Source organism: Plasmodium chabaudi, assembly GCF_900002335.3.
Source record: "Plasmodium chabaudi chabaudi strain AS genome assembly, chromosome: 14".
NCBI lineage: Eukaryota > Apicomplexa > Aconoidasida > Haemosporida > Plasmodiidae > Plasmodium > Plasmodium chabaudi.
Window position 1 is genome coordinate 2,234,471 of NC_030114.2, and position 19,980 is coordinate 2,254,450.

The 19,980-nt window shown below is 23.0% G+C and overlaps 6 protein-coding genes across 6 annotated transcripts; 5 read left to right on the forward strand and 1 right to left on the reverse strand.

The window, feature by feature from the left end:
- Nucleotides 1-520: 520 nt before the first annotated feature.
- Nucleotides 521-3,427, forward strand: PCHAS_1461000 (conserved Plasmodium protein, unknown function; the record flags this gene model as incomplete). Its single annotated transcript, XM_016799841.1, has 11 exons — nucleotides 521-569; nucleotides 869-915; nucleotides 1,151-1,231; nucleotides 1,321-1,419; nucleotides 1,504-1,552; nucleotides 1,661-1,719; nucleotides 1,880-1,913; nucleotides 2,011-2,087; nucleotides 2,192-2,245; nucleotides 2,352-2,420; nucleotides 2,567-3,427. The coding sequence occupies 11 exons, from the start codon at nucleotides 521-523 to the stop codon at nucleotides 3,425-3,427; spliced, it is 1,479 nt and encodes a 492-aa protein (XP_016655082.1).
- A 464-nt stretch (nucleotides 3,428-3,891) lies between these two features.
- PCHAS_1461100 (kinesin, putative) lies at nucleotides 3,892-7,989 on the reverse strand (the record flags this gene model as incomplete). Its single annotated transcript, XM_735556.2, has 1 exon — nucleotides 3,892-7,989. The coding sequence occupies one exon, from the start codon at nucleotides 7,987-7,989 to the stop codon at nucleotides 3,892-3,894; it is 4,098 nt and encodes a 1,365-aa protein (XP_740649.2).
- A 2,710-nt stretch (nucleotides 7,990-10,699) lies between these two features.
- PCHAS_1461200 (epsin-like protein, putative) lies at nucleotides 10,700-12,200 on the forward strand (the record flags this gene model as incomplete). The annotated part of the gene is made up of 3 exons (XM_016799842.1): nucleotides 10,700-10,758; nucleotides 10,904-11,093; nucleotides 11,232-12,200. 3 exons carry the CDS (start codon nucleotides 10,700-10,702, stop codon nucleotides 12,198-12,200), a joined length of 1,218 nt encoding a protein of 405 aa, XP_016655083.1.
- A 777-nt stretch (nucleotides 12,201-12,977) lies between these two features.
- PCHAS_1461300 (ankyrin-repeat protein, putative) lies at nucleotides 12,978-13,877 on the forward strand (the record flags this gene model as incomplete). Its single annotated transcript, XM_738394.1, has 1 exon — nucleotides 12,978-13,877. The coding sequence occupies one exon, from the start codon at nucleotides 12,978-12,980 to the stop codon at nucleotides 13,875-13,877; it is 900 nt and encodes a 299-aa protein (XP_743487.1).
- Nucleotides 13,878-14,518: 641 nt separating this feature from the next.
- Nucleotides 14,519-16,490, forward strand: PCHAS_1461400 (conserved Plasmodium protein, unknown function; the record flags this gene model as incomplete). Its single annotated transcript, XM_016799843.1, has 3 exons — nucleotides 14,519-15,921; nucleotides 16,026-16,112; nucleotides 16,448-16,490. The coding sequence occupies 3 exons, from the start codon at nucleotides 14,519-14,521 to the stop codon at nucleotides 16,488-16,490; spliced, it is 1,533 nt and encodes a 510-aa protein (XP_016655084.1).
- Nucleotides 16,491-17,482: 992 nt separating this feature from the next.
- On the forward strand, nucleotides 17,483-19,541 carry PCHAS_1461500 (delta-aminolevulinic acid synthetase, putative; the record flags this gene model as incomplete). Its single annotated transcript, XM_737132.2, has 2 exons — nucleotides 17,483-19,221; nucleotides 19,397-19,541. The coding sequence occupies 2 exons, from the start codon at nucleotides 17,483-17,485 to the stop codon at nucleotides 19,539-19,541; spliced, it is 1,884 nt and encodes a 627-aa protein (XP_742225.2).
- Between the last annotated feature and the right edge of the window lie 439 nt (nucleotides 19,542-19,980).

A 19,980-nucleotide genomic window follows, 5' to 3' on the forward strand; every position in this document is an offset into this window, starting at 1 on the left:
AGAAATACACATATGGGATATCATATTTGAATATAAAACGTAAATAGTGAGAAATAGTGAAATATAAAATATTCATAATAAGTCTTTAAATAAATTAGGATTAAAAATTAGGATAATTTTATATATACATATATTTTTTATTTTTTTTAATGCTATATTATTGTTATATTTTTTCCATCGTTTCCCTTTTTTTATTTATTTGGAAATTTAAAAATGCAATTTTTTTTTTCACATATTTTTAAAGTACAATTAAAATTTGTATTACCATAACATGAATAGTTTTTTAAATATATATCACACGAAATTGAAGTAAATTTATGATTTAAAACATATTTGAAATATATATTTTTTTTTTAATTAGCTAAAACTAATTATATGACGGCTGTATAGGTTTACACTCTCTTTATTTGATTTGCTTACCTTTTACAAATAACCTAAAATCAGAATAAAAAACTAATGCGAAAACTCATGTAATCTACAGATCATATTTTACTTTTTCATAAATATTATTACAAATCTCATGAAAGAAAATCAATTGAAAGGTTCAGCATTTAATAATGAAATAAAAAGTAAGTAAATTTATATAATAAATTTGCTATTAGAAATATGAACTAAGCAAAAAAAAAAAATGTGACCAATATATTCCCTAAACAAAATAAAGAAATATATCATTTAAAATAGCTATTTATACTGTTACTATAAGTATTATCATCATATATGCATATTCCTATATGAGTGTACAGAAATTATACAGGCAGTTAAATCTGTTAATTGCATATATATACATTTAACAAGCTACAAATATTTGAAGATTTTAATTATCAGCATTTAAATATATCAAAATCATTTTAATATTTTTTTTTAATAGGTAGTAAAAGGCAAAAAGGGACCAAAAATGATGACAACAATGATGAAGTAAATTATTACATATATTTTATTAAATATAGAATGTCTGATTTATATACATAAGAAATGATTAATGAGTTTTACAATTCATTATTACATTCTCAGTATGTATATAAGGTTGTATACATGGAAACATGTGTGCAGACATTCATGAGGCCCTTATACTTTTTTTAATGCCCCCATTTTTACAATCTTTATAATATACAGTTTATATTATATTAACTTATTTTGCCTCTTTTAACAGGCCCAGAGCTACACCGAGGAGCTGCAAAAATATAAGCAGAGCTTTTATATAATCAAAAAAACAATAAATCTTTTAAAAAATGTAAATTAAAAAAAAGCGAGTACAAAAATGTGCATATTGCTTTTAGTTATGGCCCTATATAATATTCATTTTTTTTCTTTTTTAATCAGTATTATAATAACAAAATTAATAAGACCGAGAGTTTACGAGCACGTGATAAAAAACAACTTTTCTATTTGAAAAAAAAGTCTTTAATATTGGAGGATAAGGTTTGTTTTATAAAAATATGAGAAAATAAGACCCAAATAAATACCTTAATATTTACGATATGTTAATTCCTTTTTTTTATTTAGTGTACCTTTTACTCGGAGCATGTAGACGAGTTAAACAAAATATATATAGGTAAGATTAAAATTGTCAATTTGTTATAATGCTTATACATTTTATTTTGCTTGTTTTATTATATTTTTTCATATGCACATTTTTTATCAACTCTTTTATTTTTAATAGATCAAATAAATAATAAAAATAAGAAGATACAAAATCAGCAATATGAATTAGAACAAATGGTAAAGAAAATTGTTAATACAACTCATGGTTTTAATTATGACAATTTTAATTTCACTTTTTTTATGAACGTTCAGAATTTTTTTTTCCCATATGTAATTAATGCATGATGAAATAGTTATATAGCCAAATACTTATTTTAATTTTCTTTTTTTTTTTTAGAATAAGGATGAAGTTGAAAATGAATCGAGTAACAGTAAGCTTGAACTTGTTTGCAATTATTATTTAACACACTATATATATGTTAAGATAATTATTATTTTATTTTTTATATAATTTTTTTATCATTGAAGATATTTTAAAATTAAGAGAAGATCAAATTGAAAGATTATCTCAGCAACTTGACTCAATAAATAGCTTATATCATAAGGTTATAAAATAATAATAATAAATTATATGATAGCAAATTTTGCATGCTTATATATACACACAAATATATGTGATATAATTTATTTAAATTGTTTTATATTGTAGCAAGTTGACGCTAACAAAAAACTTATGTCTGAAATTGAGGATCTCAATAAAAATGTAAGTATACAAAATTGGATATGCATATATAATTCGATTAGACATTGTATAAGCATATATTTGATCATACCTTTTAATAATTACCAAACTGTTTAACTCTTTTTAGATCCACTACCTTAATAACAAAATTCAGGAAGAAAAAAATAATCGAAACACTTTAAGGAAGCGATTTAAAGTAAGTTTTGTAATGACATATAATGAGTCTAACTTGGTTGAGAGCAGCGATGCAAGCATTCATAATATCATATATATATACATGACAAACTAAATGTAAGACATACACAATGTGCCATTACCCTTTTTCTTATCGCACCTTTGCAGTACTACAAGAAATATAATAAAAACAAAAAGGGATTCAAACTGAATCCAGATCTATTTAACGAGGAGGAGTATAAAAAAGAAAAAGCAGACCAAAACGAGGATATCTGTTTTTCGATTTTATGTTTTCTTAAAACAGAATTAGATTTGATTGATGATAAAAAAACGAAAAATATTAAAGAAAAGGATGAGTCAAAAAATAATAATTTTTTTAAAAAAGTAGTTGATTCAAATTATAAAAGAAAAAAAAAAGAAAGCATTTTTGAAACAATATATAAAAAGCAATTCTTTTCTCTTTATGAAAATAGATTTATTGAAGACAATTTAAAATTTGAAAAAAAAAACTTTTTTTCTATGTTTTTAAAACGTGCAAAAAAAACAGATCAAGATAATGGTGATACTAATATGAATGATAATAAACAAAATGATGAAATTCAAAAAAGTAGAAATAATATGATTAATAAAAATAAAAGAAATTCAAATGATAAAGGATCAAATATAAAAACATCTAATAATACTTCAGAAGGCACTGAAAATAATAATAGTAAATGGAATTACTTAACACTTAATAATATATATTTTTATAACAACACTAATGATAATAATGATGATAAAAATAAAGATAAATCAAAAACTTCAAATAAACATTATAAAAATGATTCTTTATATGATAAACAAGAGAATGTCGAAACTGATCATTCAAAATCGGGTAGTCACAGTAAATATAGCAACCAAACCGACAATAAAAGAAACAATGTTGATATAAATAATTTGGATAATAATAAGGACAGTGATAGTATAGAAGAAGTTAAACTTGAGAAAAAAAGTAATGAATTCGATGAAATATATTCAGATAATTTTTAATAAAAAATATATTTCAAATCTGCATAATAAGTTTCATCATGCTTATACAGACTATTTTAAAGCTTGTTTCAATATAAGCTAGCCGAATATGTTACATCAATTTTAGACAGACACATTATGAAGATACAAAAAAATGCGTCTTTTCCTTCTGATTGGGAATGTTGATTAAATATTTAATATAGTTATCAAAATTTTTGAAAATGTAAAATTACAAATAGTAAATAAAAAGTATGTACGCATATAGAATCCCTATTTGTAGTTACTTTAAATAAATATATAGATTAGTAAAACTTATGAACGAACAATTACAAATTATCATATTTATGAATAAAAGAACGAAGAAGTAAACATAAATATGAAAAGTGTGCATGTAAAAAAAAAATATTAACAATTGTTATATAGAATATATATTTATTATTATATGATGATTTATATATAGATATGTATATATTCAAATTTTTTTTTCATGCTGAGAGTTTATATTTTTTGTATTCTAAATTCAAAAAGTATATCATTTTGTTTTTATAATTTATTAATTCTTTTAAATGTGCATATTCAGATTCATTTAAAAGATACATTTTTTTATTATTAATTTGAAAATTTCTAATATTATAAGATTCTAAATTTTTTTCTAAAAACTTTTTATTATATAATAATTCATTATTAATTATTTCTGGGATATTAATTTCGATTGGATCATTAATAGATGGTTGATCATTTCCAAAATTAAAAAAATCTATAATCATATTATATAAATTTTTAAATAGCATATTAGTATTTCTTTTTGTTTCTAAATAGGATATATCTGCATTATTTATATATGGGCTTCCTAAAACATTATTATTTTTATCTAATATATTTTTTTTTATTTTCTTTTTTCTATAATGAATGTTGTTATTACTTCTATTATTGTTATGACTTGATGCTTCATTTGATGATTCACTACTTATTACATTACTTTTACGGTTACAAAAAATTGAGTTTGAATCATTTTGATTTTTATGTTTGTGTCTATTTATTTTATCTATTCCTTTTTTTTTAGAACGAATATCAACATCTACATTATTCTTTATTTTTCGAATTTCATCATTAATTTTAGATTCTAATTTTCTTAATACATCATCATCTAATAATTCGTCAGGTGCTTTTACATTTGCTGCACCATTATTTTCAACTGATTTGTTTTCTCTATCAATAATAAATTCGTATAATCTTTTAAAGTCCTCATTTTCCAAAAGTTTTTCAAATTCGACAATGTATTCTTCCTTTTTAGAAACATGGATAGTTTTTCCATCTAGTCCTTTTTTAGAACCCGTTTTGTTTGGATCAAAATTTACATAATTTTTTTTCTCAGAACTGAAAAGAGTTATTAACGATTCAGATTTATAATTTGTGCCTAATCCGTTTTCATTTTGTTCTACACCTGTTTGTTTATCCATTTCATTAGCAAATGATACGTTAGAAGCATTTTCTGTTGCTGAGAATTTTACATTTCTTTCTGTTTCTATTTTTGATGCATCTACAGATTTAGATGAACCAAGAAGTTGTAAATCTGTTACAGAAAGGTGAGACATTGATTTATGTGCTTGACTATTTATCAAAATTTTCTCATTATTATTACTGCTATAATTTTGTACTCCTTCAAAATCTTTACTTTGGGCATAATTATAATTCATATTGTTTACACACTTAATATTTGGGTGATTACAATTATTATTAAAAAATTCGGTTTGCATTTTATTAATAATATAATTACTATTTAGATTTTTTAAGGTTCCACTATTTTGAAACATAGTAGCAGAATGAATAAAATTATAAATCGTATTATTTTTTTCAATAACCTGTCTATCTAAATTTTCTTTTAAATCGAAATTGGTGAATACTGTACTTTTATCTGTAGTAAAGTCATTTATAAATTTCGTATAATTATTATTTATATAGTTAAATATATTTTGAATATTTTTTATACTTAATATATTTCTAGCAAAATATAAATGTTTTTTATTTAATTCTATAGATAATATATTTTTCTCTCCATTGGCATTATGCAAACATAATTTATTATCTTGATTTGCTTCTTCCATTTCTGTCATATTTTTTTTTTTTTTTAAATCACCACGTTTTTTATCTACTTTAGAATTAATTTCTTTTGAATATTTTTGAATAGCTTTATTTTTTTCACCTTCTCCAGAATTGTTATTATTGGTGTGAATATTTTCTGAGGTAGCGATCTCATTGTCTGATTTGTTGTCTTCATCTAAATTATGTTTGTCATCAATTTCGTTAAGTTCATTTAGTAAGAAAATATTATTATTGTCTTTCATTGTATTTACAATGTCTATCATTTCATCAAATGTTATATCATCTGTTTTCATAACATCTTTTAAAATTTTTAAATTAAACTTAATAATATTACATATATCATTTTTCATTTTTACTAAAATATCTCCTATCAATGGATCATCATCTTCTTCATGGTTTTCATCATTCTTTCCAAATTTGTATAAATTTGTATTATAATTCATTTGTTTCAAATTATGATGTGTTAATGTTTCTGCATCATTTTCATTATTTTGTTCTTTTCTAGATTTGTGAGTCTCTTCTATTTTATTTATGCCTCCTTGGTTAGGCATAAAATTTATAAACTTCTTTTTTTCTTCATCAGTAAGTAGTTTTAAATCATCAAAAGTTTTTAAAATACATTCGTTTACTTCGTTATTACATGTTGACTTATTTAGTTGGTCTTTTATTATATTAATTTTATTTTTATAAGATTCTATAAAAAAATCTAAATATTTTACTTTTCCTGTACTTTTAAAACCACATATATAACTAAAAATGCATAAGCTATATGAAAAAAATAATATATCTTTTGTTATATGTTTTTTATTAAAATTGACGAATATATCAAACTTGTTATCTTCCCCTTTATTATTATAATCATCATTTTCTAAATTATCATTATCCAATTTGGGTGTTTCAGATTTAGTTTCTATTTTCTCTTCTCTAATCACTGGTTTTGCTTTTACCATCTTAGCTCGTTGTGCAAATTTAATGGTTGAAGCTGTTTCATTTAAATATTTTAATTGCGATGATATTGTACATATAAGTATACTTTTACAATTATTTCCTAAACTATCTGATAGTACTCTTGTTAATTTTGAATCTCTATATGGTATATACATATTATTATTTATTCCATCACATTTTGTTTTTTTTGATGTATTAGATATACGTTTAGGTAGATGTGTTTCATTATTATTATCTTTTTTTGCATCTAGATCCTCTATTTCATTAGATTCTTTTTGTTCTGATATTTCATTATTTTCTCGAAGTTTGTCTTTATTATTTTTTTCCATTTTCTCTTTAATTTGCATTACAGCTAATGCATTAATAACTTTACTAAGTACACTAAGACTTTTATTTATCATAGTTGTTTCAATTTTTATAGATCCTGTGGCTTTTGTTTGTTTTAATCTTTCACTACCAGCTAAATCAACAAGACATAATTTCCCACATCTAATAGTATTGGTTTCATATATATATCTATTAATTTTTATTATAAAAATTAAATGGGATCTAGATGATGCTTTATTCATATGAGTAAAAGCTATTTTACGATTTTTTACTCCCTCCTCTAAATATTGTAAAGCATTAATTACATTTTCAATTTCAACTTCTTTTAAATTTTTTATTATAAATTCATTTTTATTTGGATCGATCATATTAACTGATAAATTCTTTTCACCACTAATAAGATCATATATAACTTCATTATATATTTCTATAATAGACAACGTAACTATAAATTCTTTTCTACTATGTTCAATAGATAATGAATTATCTGCTTTTAATTCATCGATTTTATTTTTTTTATTTCCATGATAGTCTATATACATAAATATGTAATTTATGCAGTTCAATATTATACCAATATCTTCTGGTTCGTTGATAATACAATTAGTTAGTTCATTATAGGATAGTTTAATTTGATTAATATTACTATTATTTTGATTTTCATCATATAATTTAAATAGATTATGAAGGTATTCTAAATTTCCTAGCATCGTATGTGTTTTTCCACTACTCGTTTGTCCATAAGCTAGTATACTACAATTTATACCTTGAAATATATTTTTTATATTATTTATTATATAGTCATTAAAAATCATATTATTATTATTATGTATATCATATACTCTATCATAGGTATATTCAAAATTGACACTACTTTTTGTACCTATTTGATATGTATCAATTAATAATTTTGTATTTGCAACTTTTTTAATAACATCTATATCATCTTCGTTCTTATCGCTTTCAGTAGTTATATTTTTTATTCTACATATCACATTTATATATTCTTCTACATTTCCTGTTAATTCAGCATCTTCAAAATATTTTTCTATATTATTTTTTATATCTATATTATCTTTTTTTTTTTCTTCGATATTTTTATTAATATACCATTCATATAATCTTGCACTTTCCCCTTTACTTAAATGCGTCTGTTTCGATGTCCCATCATATCCTTCACCTCCCTTTTGAGTTTTGCTCACCATCCTTTTTTATTATTTTTTTACACTCTTAATATATTCAAAAATCATTATACATATGCACATAAAGCTTATACAAACGTATAAATTATTAAATAGCCACTTGAAAAGGTGTGTGTGTGTTTTTTAACACATATAATTATTCATTATTACTTTCAGCAAGGTTTGCCATAACTCATTGGAATTGTGTGTTACAGCATTTTTATTTAATAAAGAGAGAAATAAAAGCGCGCCGATAAAAATATCTGAAAACGTGTGAACGCATGTGAAAGCGTGTGAAATGTTTGAAAAAGCTACTATTTTTATTGCTTTTTTTCATTTCAGACAAAATATACGTACGTGCATATGCACATTATATTTGTTATGCATATATATGCTGAGAGTTTTCGAGCGTGGACATAGATAGATTGCTGTCTTATTGGGGTGAAGAAGTAATTATACTTATTTATTTATTTGAGAATTTCATTTTGAATTATTATTTTTTTTTTTTTTTTTCAACTTTTTTGATAAAAGACAGTGAACAGCCGCTAATGTAAATGGCGACCTATACCATTCCCCTTCAAGTGCACAAAAAAAAATTATGAAAAAAACGAATAATCATTACGTCCTTTTTAATTCGAATAAAGATATCAATTTCAAGCATTGTCAAATTTATATGGATGTAAAGAAAAAACCTAAAGGTAGTGTATCTTAAATATTTTGTAAATGATTTATAGAAATTTTCTACATTTCAAGGATGCCCATTTTTATGCTCTTTTACATTTTGTTTTAATTTTTATAGATTTAATTGAAAAAGGACAGAATAATTATGGTTAAACATTTTAAGAATACCTACATAATATCTCTATATTTATATGACTAACGAATAAACTACTAGCTAAATTGTTTATTTGTTTACAAAAGTTCCGGTTTATATATATTGCACACACATATAGACTTTTTAAATATTTTATAATATCTCTTTTTTATATTTAAAATGTAAAAGGGGAAGATTAAAAAGGTATTAATTATATATTCGACTATTTTAAGGTTTGTTGTTATTATATCTTTTAATTTAAGAAAAAAAAGATAAATATTTATAAAAAATTTTAAATAATGCCATATTTTATATGGATGTACTACTTACTATTTATACTAAAAAGTAAATTTAACAAAATTTCAAGGGACAAATAAAAGAATGCTACTTAAATATTTAATAAACAAATAAAAACAATATTATTGACATGTTTAATTGTAGAAAAAATTAAACAAAATAATTAAAACGCCTAAAAAATTATGATAAATTAAAAAAAAAAAATTAAACAAATTCAACTAAACAAATGAGAAAACTATAAATGATGATTTTTTATTTTTGCTCTTCCATTTTTTGATAGTATACAAAAAATATTACGTCTCAAAAAAATATATATACAAATAAATATATTATACGAAGGGGAAAAAAAAAAAAATAAAACAGAATAAAACACTATCATCAGATAAACAAAATAAGTTAATAATACAAAATGGATATTAAATGATGTCCTTAATAAATTTTTTTTTATTTAAATAAAAATATAAATGAAAGTAGAACATACATATAATAATATATATTATACTATTTATATAATAGTAGAATTGTAGGTAATTTTCTTAATAAAATAGAATATTACTTTAATTATTACAAAAAAGTTATTCATATATTATAAATACATATAATATTATAATCTTTAATTAAAGTTATTTATAATATTTATAAATGATGAACTAATGTTTTAGTAATATGCAGATATATTTTTCATGCTTATATATATACATCAATTTTGATTATAAAAATTTACTTACTAGTTTGATTTATTTCGTTATATTTTAATCTTTACGTTTTACCCTCATAAGAGAGTACAACATTATATACCTATACATATTATATACTTTTTCTCTGTTCCTTTTTGTGCGCGTAATTTGTTTATACATAAGTACGTCATTACATATTTATGATAGCTACTAGCAGTCACAACATAATTTAAATATGCAAAGAGATGGTAATGGAAATAAACTAAATATTCCATAAAAAAAATATATATATGTGTTTGTAAATTTTTTTGATTATATCCATAATTATTGCGTATTGCTATAAGTCTGGACAATTTTACCGCCGACTTTTTCTTTTGCATTTCGTTTATTCTGTTCCGTCTTTCGCTTGTTAACAGTTGTAAACATATTTAGTAAATCAACAAATTCGCAAAACAAATTCGCAAAACAATTAACCAAACAAACCACATTTTCAACTATTTTTTGTGTAATATACATTTATGCATATAAATAATTACTATATATATTATACATATAAACAATATTATGTGCATTATTTTTTTGCCAATTTAATTTATTGTTTCCGCATTGTAACGTAGATTATTAATAATTATTTTAATAGCATGTTGTACTATTTCATTATTGTTTTTTTTTTAAATTTTTAACGTTATATAATTATCTAAATATTATTGTTATTTTTTTATATCAATATATTTACATTTATATATAATTACCCTCTATTTTTTGGTTGTATATATATAAGTTATTTTTTATTTAATGAAGTCTCGATCTGCATAATTCCTATAAAAGGTAATCAACAAAAGTAGCAAACATAATGCACCCACGTGTGTATATGCATATGTATAGCGTGTTAAAATGCACCTTACCTGTCTACATTTAATGACATTGCTTGATTTAATTTTTGCAGATGCTATTATTTAAAAAGGTGAATTCAAAAGTATCAAGTATAAACAATTATCTACAAAAGTAAGAAATAATCAATGCACACACGTATATATTATGCATATGAATAAAACGAGAGGGAAACGAAATGATTATTACTTATAAGTTTCGAGAACCTCCGCTTATTTTGTAACATTCATTAGCATTTGAATTTGTTTATTGTTCGCAGATATTTAGAATCAAATCAATTTGAAAAGAATTTAAAAGAAGCTTTAAATAATAAAAACTATGGTGTATCGAACAGCCTTTTGTATGACTTGTCTATATCAACATATGATGCTACATACTACAAAAGAGTAATAAGGGAAGTTTTCAAAGCAATACAAGAAAAACCATCAAAATGGCGACGAATATACAAGGTTAGTCTTAAACCAATAAACGAACAATACAAAGCATATATAAATAATTATACACTAGCCTGAGAAAAATACATTAAACACTAATTTATGCACACAGTTTTATATTTATTATTTGTCAACTTTTTTTTCATTTTGTAGGGATTACGACTTTGTGAATATGTGATGAAAAATGGATGTGAATATTTTATTAGTGATGTAAAAGAAAAAGAGGAATTAATAAAAAAGCTAGCTCATTTTACATATTTAGAAAATTTAAGAGATAAAGGAATTGGGATAAGAGAAATTTCAAATAATATATTAAAACTTTTACGAGATAATAAATATTTAAGAAATGAAAGAATTGAAGCAGCTAAATATGCAAATTTATGTACAAATATAGAATCAAAAGTAGTAGAAAAAAAAAGCTTTTTTTTAAATAAAAAAAAAAAAAAAGGAAAAACTCAAGATGAAAATAATAAAAAAAGTTATTTTAAATTCGGAAATAATAATAAATATGGTCCACATAAAGATTCATTAGATCAAATAAAATATGAAAGATATGATTTTAAAAGATATGAAAATGATGATGATTATTATTCCAATAATTATACAGGAGCTTCACAATATAGAAATAGAAATTATAACAGAAATTCAGGAGATTATTCACAAAAATCAAGTGTTGATAGTGAAACAGATAATAGTAGTGAGAGCAGTAATGAAAGTAGTAGTAAAAGCAGTAGTAGCGAAAGTAGTAGTGACAATAGTAGTGATAATGAATCATCAAATTATAAATCACGTCGAAATATATCAAAAAGAAAAAGTAAAAAAAAAAACAATTTATATTCTAAAAGATCAAAAGATATGAGAAGTTCTTCGAGATCAAAATCTCAAAGTGTATCTTCAAGATCTAATTCAAAACAATCAGATAATAATTCATCAGCTGAAGATTCAAGTACTTCTTCAGATTCATCATCTAAGTCACGATCATCATCTTCTTCTAATGATTCATCCAACAAATCTTCCGATTCGGAAGACTCGAGTTATTATTCTCGACGCAGACCACGACAAACAGATAAAGGCGATAAAACACGTAATTGGAAAAGGGAAGTATCAGATAGAATTCGATAGCATATATCAAATCATGTGATACTATCTTGTTAACTTAATTTCCATCCCCATTCATATTATCAATAACATTGTTATTACTTGATCATTATTTAAAAGAACAGAGTTGCATACTACAATTTATTTTGAGGTATGAACACACTGTTATATAATTTTTAACCCGGTTTAAAAGTTATTATTTTTTTAAAGCAACACATACAACATTGTATGTGCCCATGCATTGTGATATATTAAATTAATGTTCGTTTTATTTGTATTTATTTCATATTTATACGTAATAATTACAAATTCATGGACTTTTCAATTTACCATTATTCATTTATTTTATTTTTTTTATTATTTTTTTTTTTTTTTGCTTTAATGAGATATACAAACATTTGTAATCGTATTGTAGTTATACAACACAAATTATAACAGCTCTTTTAATTTTTGTTAAAATATAACGTCATTCTACAAGTTTATCATATTTATAAAATATAAATATGTGGCCAATATTATAAGTATTTTTTTGCAATTATAATTTGATTATATCTTATTTATTATGATGCTTACAAAATGGATAATATATATTATACAAATGCATGCTACATATGCAGTATATAATTTTTTTTCTCTTTTTTTAATATATATACAACTTAAATTTTTATAACGTATTTCAAGCATTTCCAAACATTTCCAAACATTTTCAAAAGTTTAGAAATTCATTTTATTTTTATTTTATGAGAAAATTAGGGAAGCATTATATTTGATTTCTATAATTAGCTAAACTAAAAAACAAAGATGAGCGAGTTTTTACTGGTAAAGAATTTATTCATTTGCGCCCATGAAAAAAATGTCGAAGAACTGAAAAAGGCTATGAATGGATTAATTACAAAAGAATCTGAAGATAAAGAAAATAAAGATCAAACAAATAAAAAATATTATATTATCAAAGATTATACAGATGCTAACAAAAATAATGTTCTTCACTTTGCTGTATATGGAAATAATTTTGAAAATGTAAAATTTATAATTCAAAATACAGATTTAATCAATAGTATAAATAGTGATAATCAAAATGGTTTAATTATAAGTATACTAAATAAAAATACAGAAATATCAAAATATCTACTTGAAAATAATATAGACTATAACCAAAAAGATAAACACAATGCTAGTCCATTATTATATAGTTTAATAACCCAAAATTATGAAATATTTAATATACTTATTGAAAAAAATGATATTGATATAAATGTTAACAGTTATGATAAAGGAAATTTAATTAGTATATGCATATTTGAAAAAAATATTAAGGTACTTAAAAAATTATTTCAAAAAAATATTTCACCAAATGTTGAAAAAAGTCTATACCCTCATCCGCTTGTTTTTCTTGTATATACGAATGATAATGATTTATTGTTTTTATATTTGACATATACATTATATTATTATACAAAAGATGATAAATTATTTGAAATTAATCAAACTAATTTTGATACAACAACAGACAAAATTATTGTAGATCTTCAAAATAAAGAATTAATACAATCTATCTTAAATAATCCAAATTATGATTTAACGCAATTTAAAAATATACTGACTGTCAAAGATGAAAACAACTCATCATTGCTTAGCCTTTGTGAACAAGCTGAAAATCCAACTGGCAAACAAATATTGACTTACTACTCTCCACAATAGGCATGCTCATGTATATATATAATTCCATAGTTTGGCAAAAAACTTGCATATTTATATCAATTGCATACATGTTCAAGTTATTCAAAAGAGAAAGACATGAAGGTTTTATTTGCTCACTAATTTTTGATTTTTCTATAAAATGAGCAATAAACTAAATTAATTTTTTTTTTAAATATTCCACATTCCAATGTCCCCTATTTGTCATTTTGTTCGTTTTACTTGTATTATTTTTCTTTTTTTACTTTTTACGCGAAATATTTTCCTACTTTTTTATAACTTTTTTTGTCTATAAAATAAAGACATTTGAAATGCTTTAAAAAAGTAAAAATTATCAACAAATCAATATTACACATTGCATACATTCATGCATGAATAAAACTATTCAAGCAATGACCCAAAGTCTACACATATGCATTACAAAATATAATGCGTCGCTTTCAAAAAGCTAGCGAAAAAAACAGCTAAAAAATAACGAAAAAAAAAAACAGCTAAAAAATAATGAAAAAAAAAACAGCTAAAAAATAACGAAAAAAAAACAGCTAAAAGGTAAAGTAAAAAAAAAAAAATAAATCGCTATGATTACCTACATTTTTGTTCTCTTCTTATTATTATGCAATTAGGAAAGTTGGAAAAAATGAAAAATGTATACAAAGTATTTTCACCAAATATGTTGCACATTTTTCTTATATTATGCACGTAAATTAAACTGGGGATATCGAATATGTCCCTTTTTCATTGTCTGGTTAATTTTTCTTTTTTCCATTTCCAATAATAACTATCACGTTATTTTCGTTGATGCTAGACTAAAAATATTGCCATCTGATAAAGAAATCGATGGGATTGCCATTGATATACCTCATACATTTATAAAAAATAAAGTTCAAGCAAAAGGAATATACCTTAATGTAGATTTTGAAAATTTAGATTTAGTAAAAGCTACGATAAATAAGTATCAAAATGAGGATAATTTATATTGCAATTTGAATAAGGGTAAAAAGGCAGAAGGAATTGAAAAAGAAGAAAAACAAGAATACAATGATGAAAAAGCTGATGTAGTAATTACAAATGATTGTCTTGTTTTTGTAAATATAAAATATAAAGACAGTTTAATAAATGTTCAAGCTTTTATGGAGTATATGTATTTAAAAACCAGCGCCATAGGTTTAATATTTGTGTGTGATAATTTTTTATATGAAAATGAAATATATAAACCACACGGTGAGCTAAATATTACTATATTGGGAATAAATATATTAACATATTTAATATCTTATGATTTATTAAGTGAATATGATAAAAGAAATTTTAATAAATATACGTTTGAATTATATTGGGGTATAGAAAACAAAACTGATATTGTTCATATAGTTTATAATTTAGATTTTGGTAAATATTTTAGTTATAGTTTTTTTATATATATGAAAAATTTCCTTTTAGAATTAAAAAATTATATAACATATGAAATAAAATTTAGTGTGCACACAAATTTTATTATCGATCCACGTTTCTGTTTTATTCGAGATTCTTCATATTGTATTAGTGAGCCTGACTATATAAATTCTAATATGGTAAGAGAGGTTGTAGAACAACAAGTAAGGAGTTTATGTATTTATAAATTAACTTCATGGAAAAATGAAAAATTACAACACATACCAGTAGCAGATAATAATAATGTTGATAAGACATTTAGCGAGAAATTTATTCATTATATAAATGCGTTATTCGATTTGGGATTTGAGAAAAAAATATGTTCTAGTGGATCAATTGATTTAACAAAAAAATGTTCTGATAAAATTCTATCCCATATAAATGTATCAGTAAAAGAAGTAAACGACTGCTTCCTTAAAAACTTTCACACTTATATGAAAAATATGATAAAGAGTAAATTTTATGTATATACAATAGTAATTAATAATAATGTATTTAAAATTAAATTAAATAAGGATATGAGTATAAGACTAATATGTTCCGCATTTAAGTCGATGCCTCCTCGTTGCCTTAAATATCTTAAGGGCGATAAATCACTTTCTTTTCTCGAAATGAAGTAATGCTACAAAATAATCTATGCAGACAAAAATTTGTATAATTGGCATACATTGATACATGCAATATTTCTTATCAATTTAATTTTCATTTTTTTTGATGCAGACGAAAAAAGAAAGAACAGTTTATTTCCTTATATTTTCTTATCGTTGTAGTTTTGGTACACATTATGGGGACCCTACTAAATTATGTGTAATCTTTGAGAGGCCATATATCATTTCTCTATTTTAATATATAACAAAATAAGCTATACATTTTATATTCATACATATATATAGACATATATATCGGGGGAAATACCAAGAATAATCACTTTAAACAAATTGATTTATCTCAATACAATGCTTGTAACGTATTCCCCCCATTATGCTGTCTATATATATGTTTTTATGAGATATATTTTATGCCTAATGTTGTGAATTAGCTAAATATGCGATGATAAATCTTTCAAAAAAAAAATAATAATAATTTATGCATAACATATTTTATTTGAAAATGTTTGTCGTTTTTTTTCGACTTTTTCGTAGCGTACCACGGTATATTGATGCGAAGGAAAAAAAAACAAAATGAGAAAAGTATCAGCAGTATAAGTTTAAGAAATAAAAAAATATTTATAACATAAAAAGGGTATAACATTATTGATATTTGAATAATGGCAATGAAAAATTATTAAATGCATGCCACACCAATACAGGCTAAATACAAGTGGCAATTTTGTAGAGTCCCAATTTGCATAAAAATAAAATACATTTTTCTTTTTAGACGAAAAATAAAATTAAAACTGTAAAAATGCTATAATTTTTTACATATATAATATATATTTTTTATAAATAATCATAACCTTTATTCGATTTGTTTCCGACAACACCGTCTGTATTCTTATCACTATATTGTTTAGTAATAGAGATATTATTTTTATATTTTCAGTAAATTAACATTTATTTCATTAATTTTTTATGTATTCCCTTTTTTTTTTAATAGCATACTTTTAATTATTTTTTAAATAGAAAATTATATATAAAATTTAAAAAAAATAAAATAATAACAAAATAAGGCAACAGTAAAAAAATATATAAATAATATAGCAGTGGCAATATGGCATATTTTTTTCGCTATTTTTTTTATTTTAATTAGTTGTACATTTGAATAACAAAAAATAGTGGGTTGGTGTTTTCCTTTTTTGCTTTTTCAATTGGGATTCTCACTTTATTTACGTGGTAGTGTAAAAGGAATATATTACTTTGTATGCACAAACACATATATATAATATAAATGCTTGTATGTGTGTAATATATATGGGAAGCTAAAGATCCAGATCAATACAAGGACAAGAAACTTAAAGGGGCAACATAAATATATCACAATAATTCAGATTGTTATTTTTCTTATACTTTTTCAAAAAAAAAAGAAAAACAAAAGATTGTTCAATTGAACTATTTTGACATTTTGCATAGTTAGTTTATGTTTAAACAGGGTTTATTATTTGCATAAATAAGGGTATAGAGAGAGTTTTGAGAAAGCATATAAATTATAATTCGATAGCATATACAACCACATAAATAATGAGAAAGAAAAAAGCGTTAAAGGTGAGTCTGGACGAAATAAAGAAATACTGTCCCTTTGTAAAAAATATTAAAATATTTTATGAAAATCATGAAAAAAAAAATAATGTTGTTTTATCAGTTATGTCTAATTTATGTCCAATAGGAAAAGCCATTAATAAAAAACATTTAATTGTAATAGACAATAAATCCAAAATAAATATTTTTAAAATTTTGAGAGGTCATAATTTATGTAGTAGGCAAAATGTGGAAGAATGTATAAAAAAAAATAATGTAATAATTGAAGGAAAATGCAAACATTTGGAAACTGAAAATAATGACTTATATTTATATGAACATGAAATAAAAAATAATAACAGTTGTAATGAAAATGCAATTTTAGAGATATTAAAATCACCATATAATATATTCCAAAATGAATGTAATAATGATTTAAAAGAACTTATAAATAAATTGTTTATAGATAAAAGATATAGAATATTTACTATACTAAATAAATTAAGAAAAATCTATCCTAATGTTTATATTGAAAATAATAAATTATTGCTTTCGTCTTTTTATGAATTTTATCAAAAGTTTGGTTATAAATTATGTATAGGTGCTTCACCATATAATATAAAAAGGGTTCTGGATTGTTCCACTATAAAATTAGATTATACTATGGACAAAATAAAAGAAATAAGCCACGAAAATAATAGTGTGAATAAATTAAAAGATATATGCAATATCAATTTAAATGATTTTCGAAAGAGAGGCATTACTAATGATAAGACAGTCATTTGGTGTTCTAATGATTATTTATCATTATCTAATAATGAACAGGTTATAGATGTAGGAATAGAAACTCTTAAAAAAATCGGGAACAGTAGTGGAGGAACTAGAAATATTTCAGGAAGCTTATTAAATCATACACATTTAGAATATATATTAGCTCGGTGGTTTAATAAAGAAAGTGCTTTATTATTTACATCAGGATATATAGCAAATATGGGGGCATTAGGAACTTTAGGTAAATTACTTAATTTAGTTTTTGTATCCGATCAAATGAATCATGCTTCTATAATTAATGGAATTCAAGAATCCAGATGTGAGAAATATATATTCAAGCATAATGATATGACCGATTTAGAAAATGTGTTAAAACGTTTAAGAATGAAAAAAGAATATAAAAATAGGAAAATCATGATAGTATTCGAATCTATTTATAGCATGTCTGGAAATATTTCTGATATCAAAAAAATAGTTCAGCTAGCTAAAAAATATAATGCTCTTACATATATAGATGAAGTTCATGCTGTTGGTTTATATGGAAAAACAGGTTCCGGATACTCAGAAGAATTAAATTTATGTGATGAAATAGATATAATTAATGGTACATTGTCAAAAGCAATAGGATCATTAGGTGGATTTATTTGTGCTAATAAATATTATATAGATGTTATTAGATCTTATTCACCTCATTTTATTTTTACTACTTCTTTAACACCTGTTAATATTACCACATCAGCTGAAGCGATCTATATAATTCAAAATGATATGGAATTAAGAAATAGATTCAGACATGTTGTTAATAGAACTAAAGAAAAATTAAAAGAACGAGGAATACTTATCATAGATAATGATTCACATATTGTCGTTACTTTAATTAATTGCCCACAAAAATGTAAACAAATATGTGATGACCTTTTAACAATGTATAACATTTACCTACAGCCGATTAATTATCCAACTGTTCCAAAGTAATTAGATAAAATAATAAAAAAGAGAGCATGCATATATTTATGTGCAATTGAGAATCGTTTCACGAATCTATTCATCCATGATGATTCATTTTTCACACATTACGATATAATTCATATAGTATATATATTATATACACATTTGCACACGTCATAATTTTTTTTTCTTTTTTAGGGGCTCCGAAAGAATTAGGATTACACCCTCACCATACCATACTGAAGAACAAATTTCAAAATTAGCAGATAGCTTATATACATTATTCAAAAAGTATGAGGTTAATATGTTTAACAAAAAAAACAAAATCGAAATGAGGCTTTAACCAGAGGAAATCACTAATCACATGAATGTTATTTTTCTTATCTTTTTTATACATCCAAATTTGTTTATTACTTTACACACGCCCGCAAATTGTGAAATCCCATACGTGGGGGAGGTAAGCATTTATATTTGCAATTGGCGATATTTCAGTAATCATGTTTTTGAAATGCTAATGTTTTATAATAGAAAAATGAACAAAGACGATGTCTATTTTATTCGTGTAACTGTCCTCTTTAACATTTGTTTAACATATTATACTTCACTTTTCAAGCAAAATAGACATATAAAACATATTCATTATATAAATAAAATATGTATATATTTATTTTTGTCATAAAATTTTTCCTCCTTTCTAAAGTTATTTATATGCATATTATAAGTAGGCATAAATAACAATTTAGAAATTACGAAAATACAAATAATTTTCAGAAAATTATTTC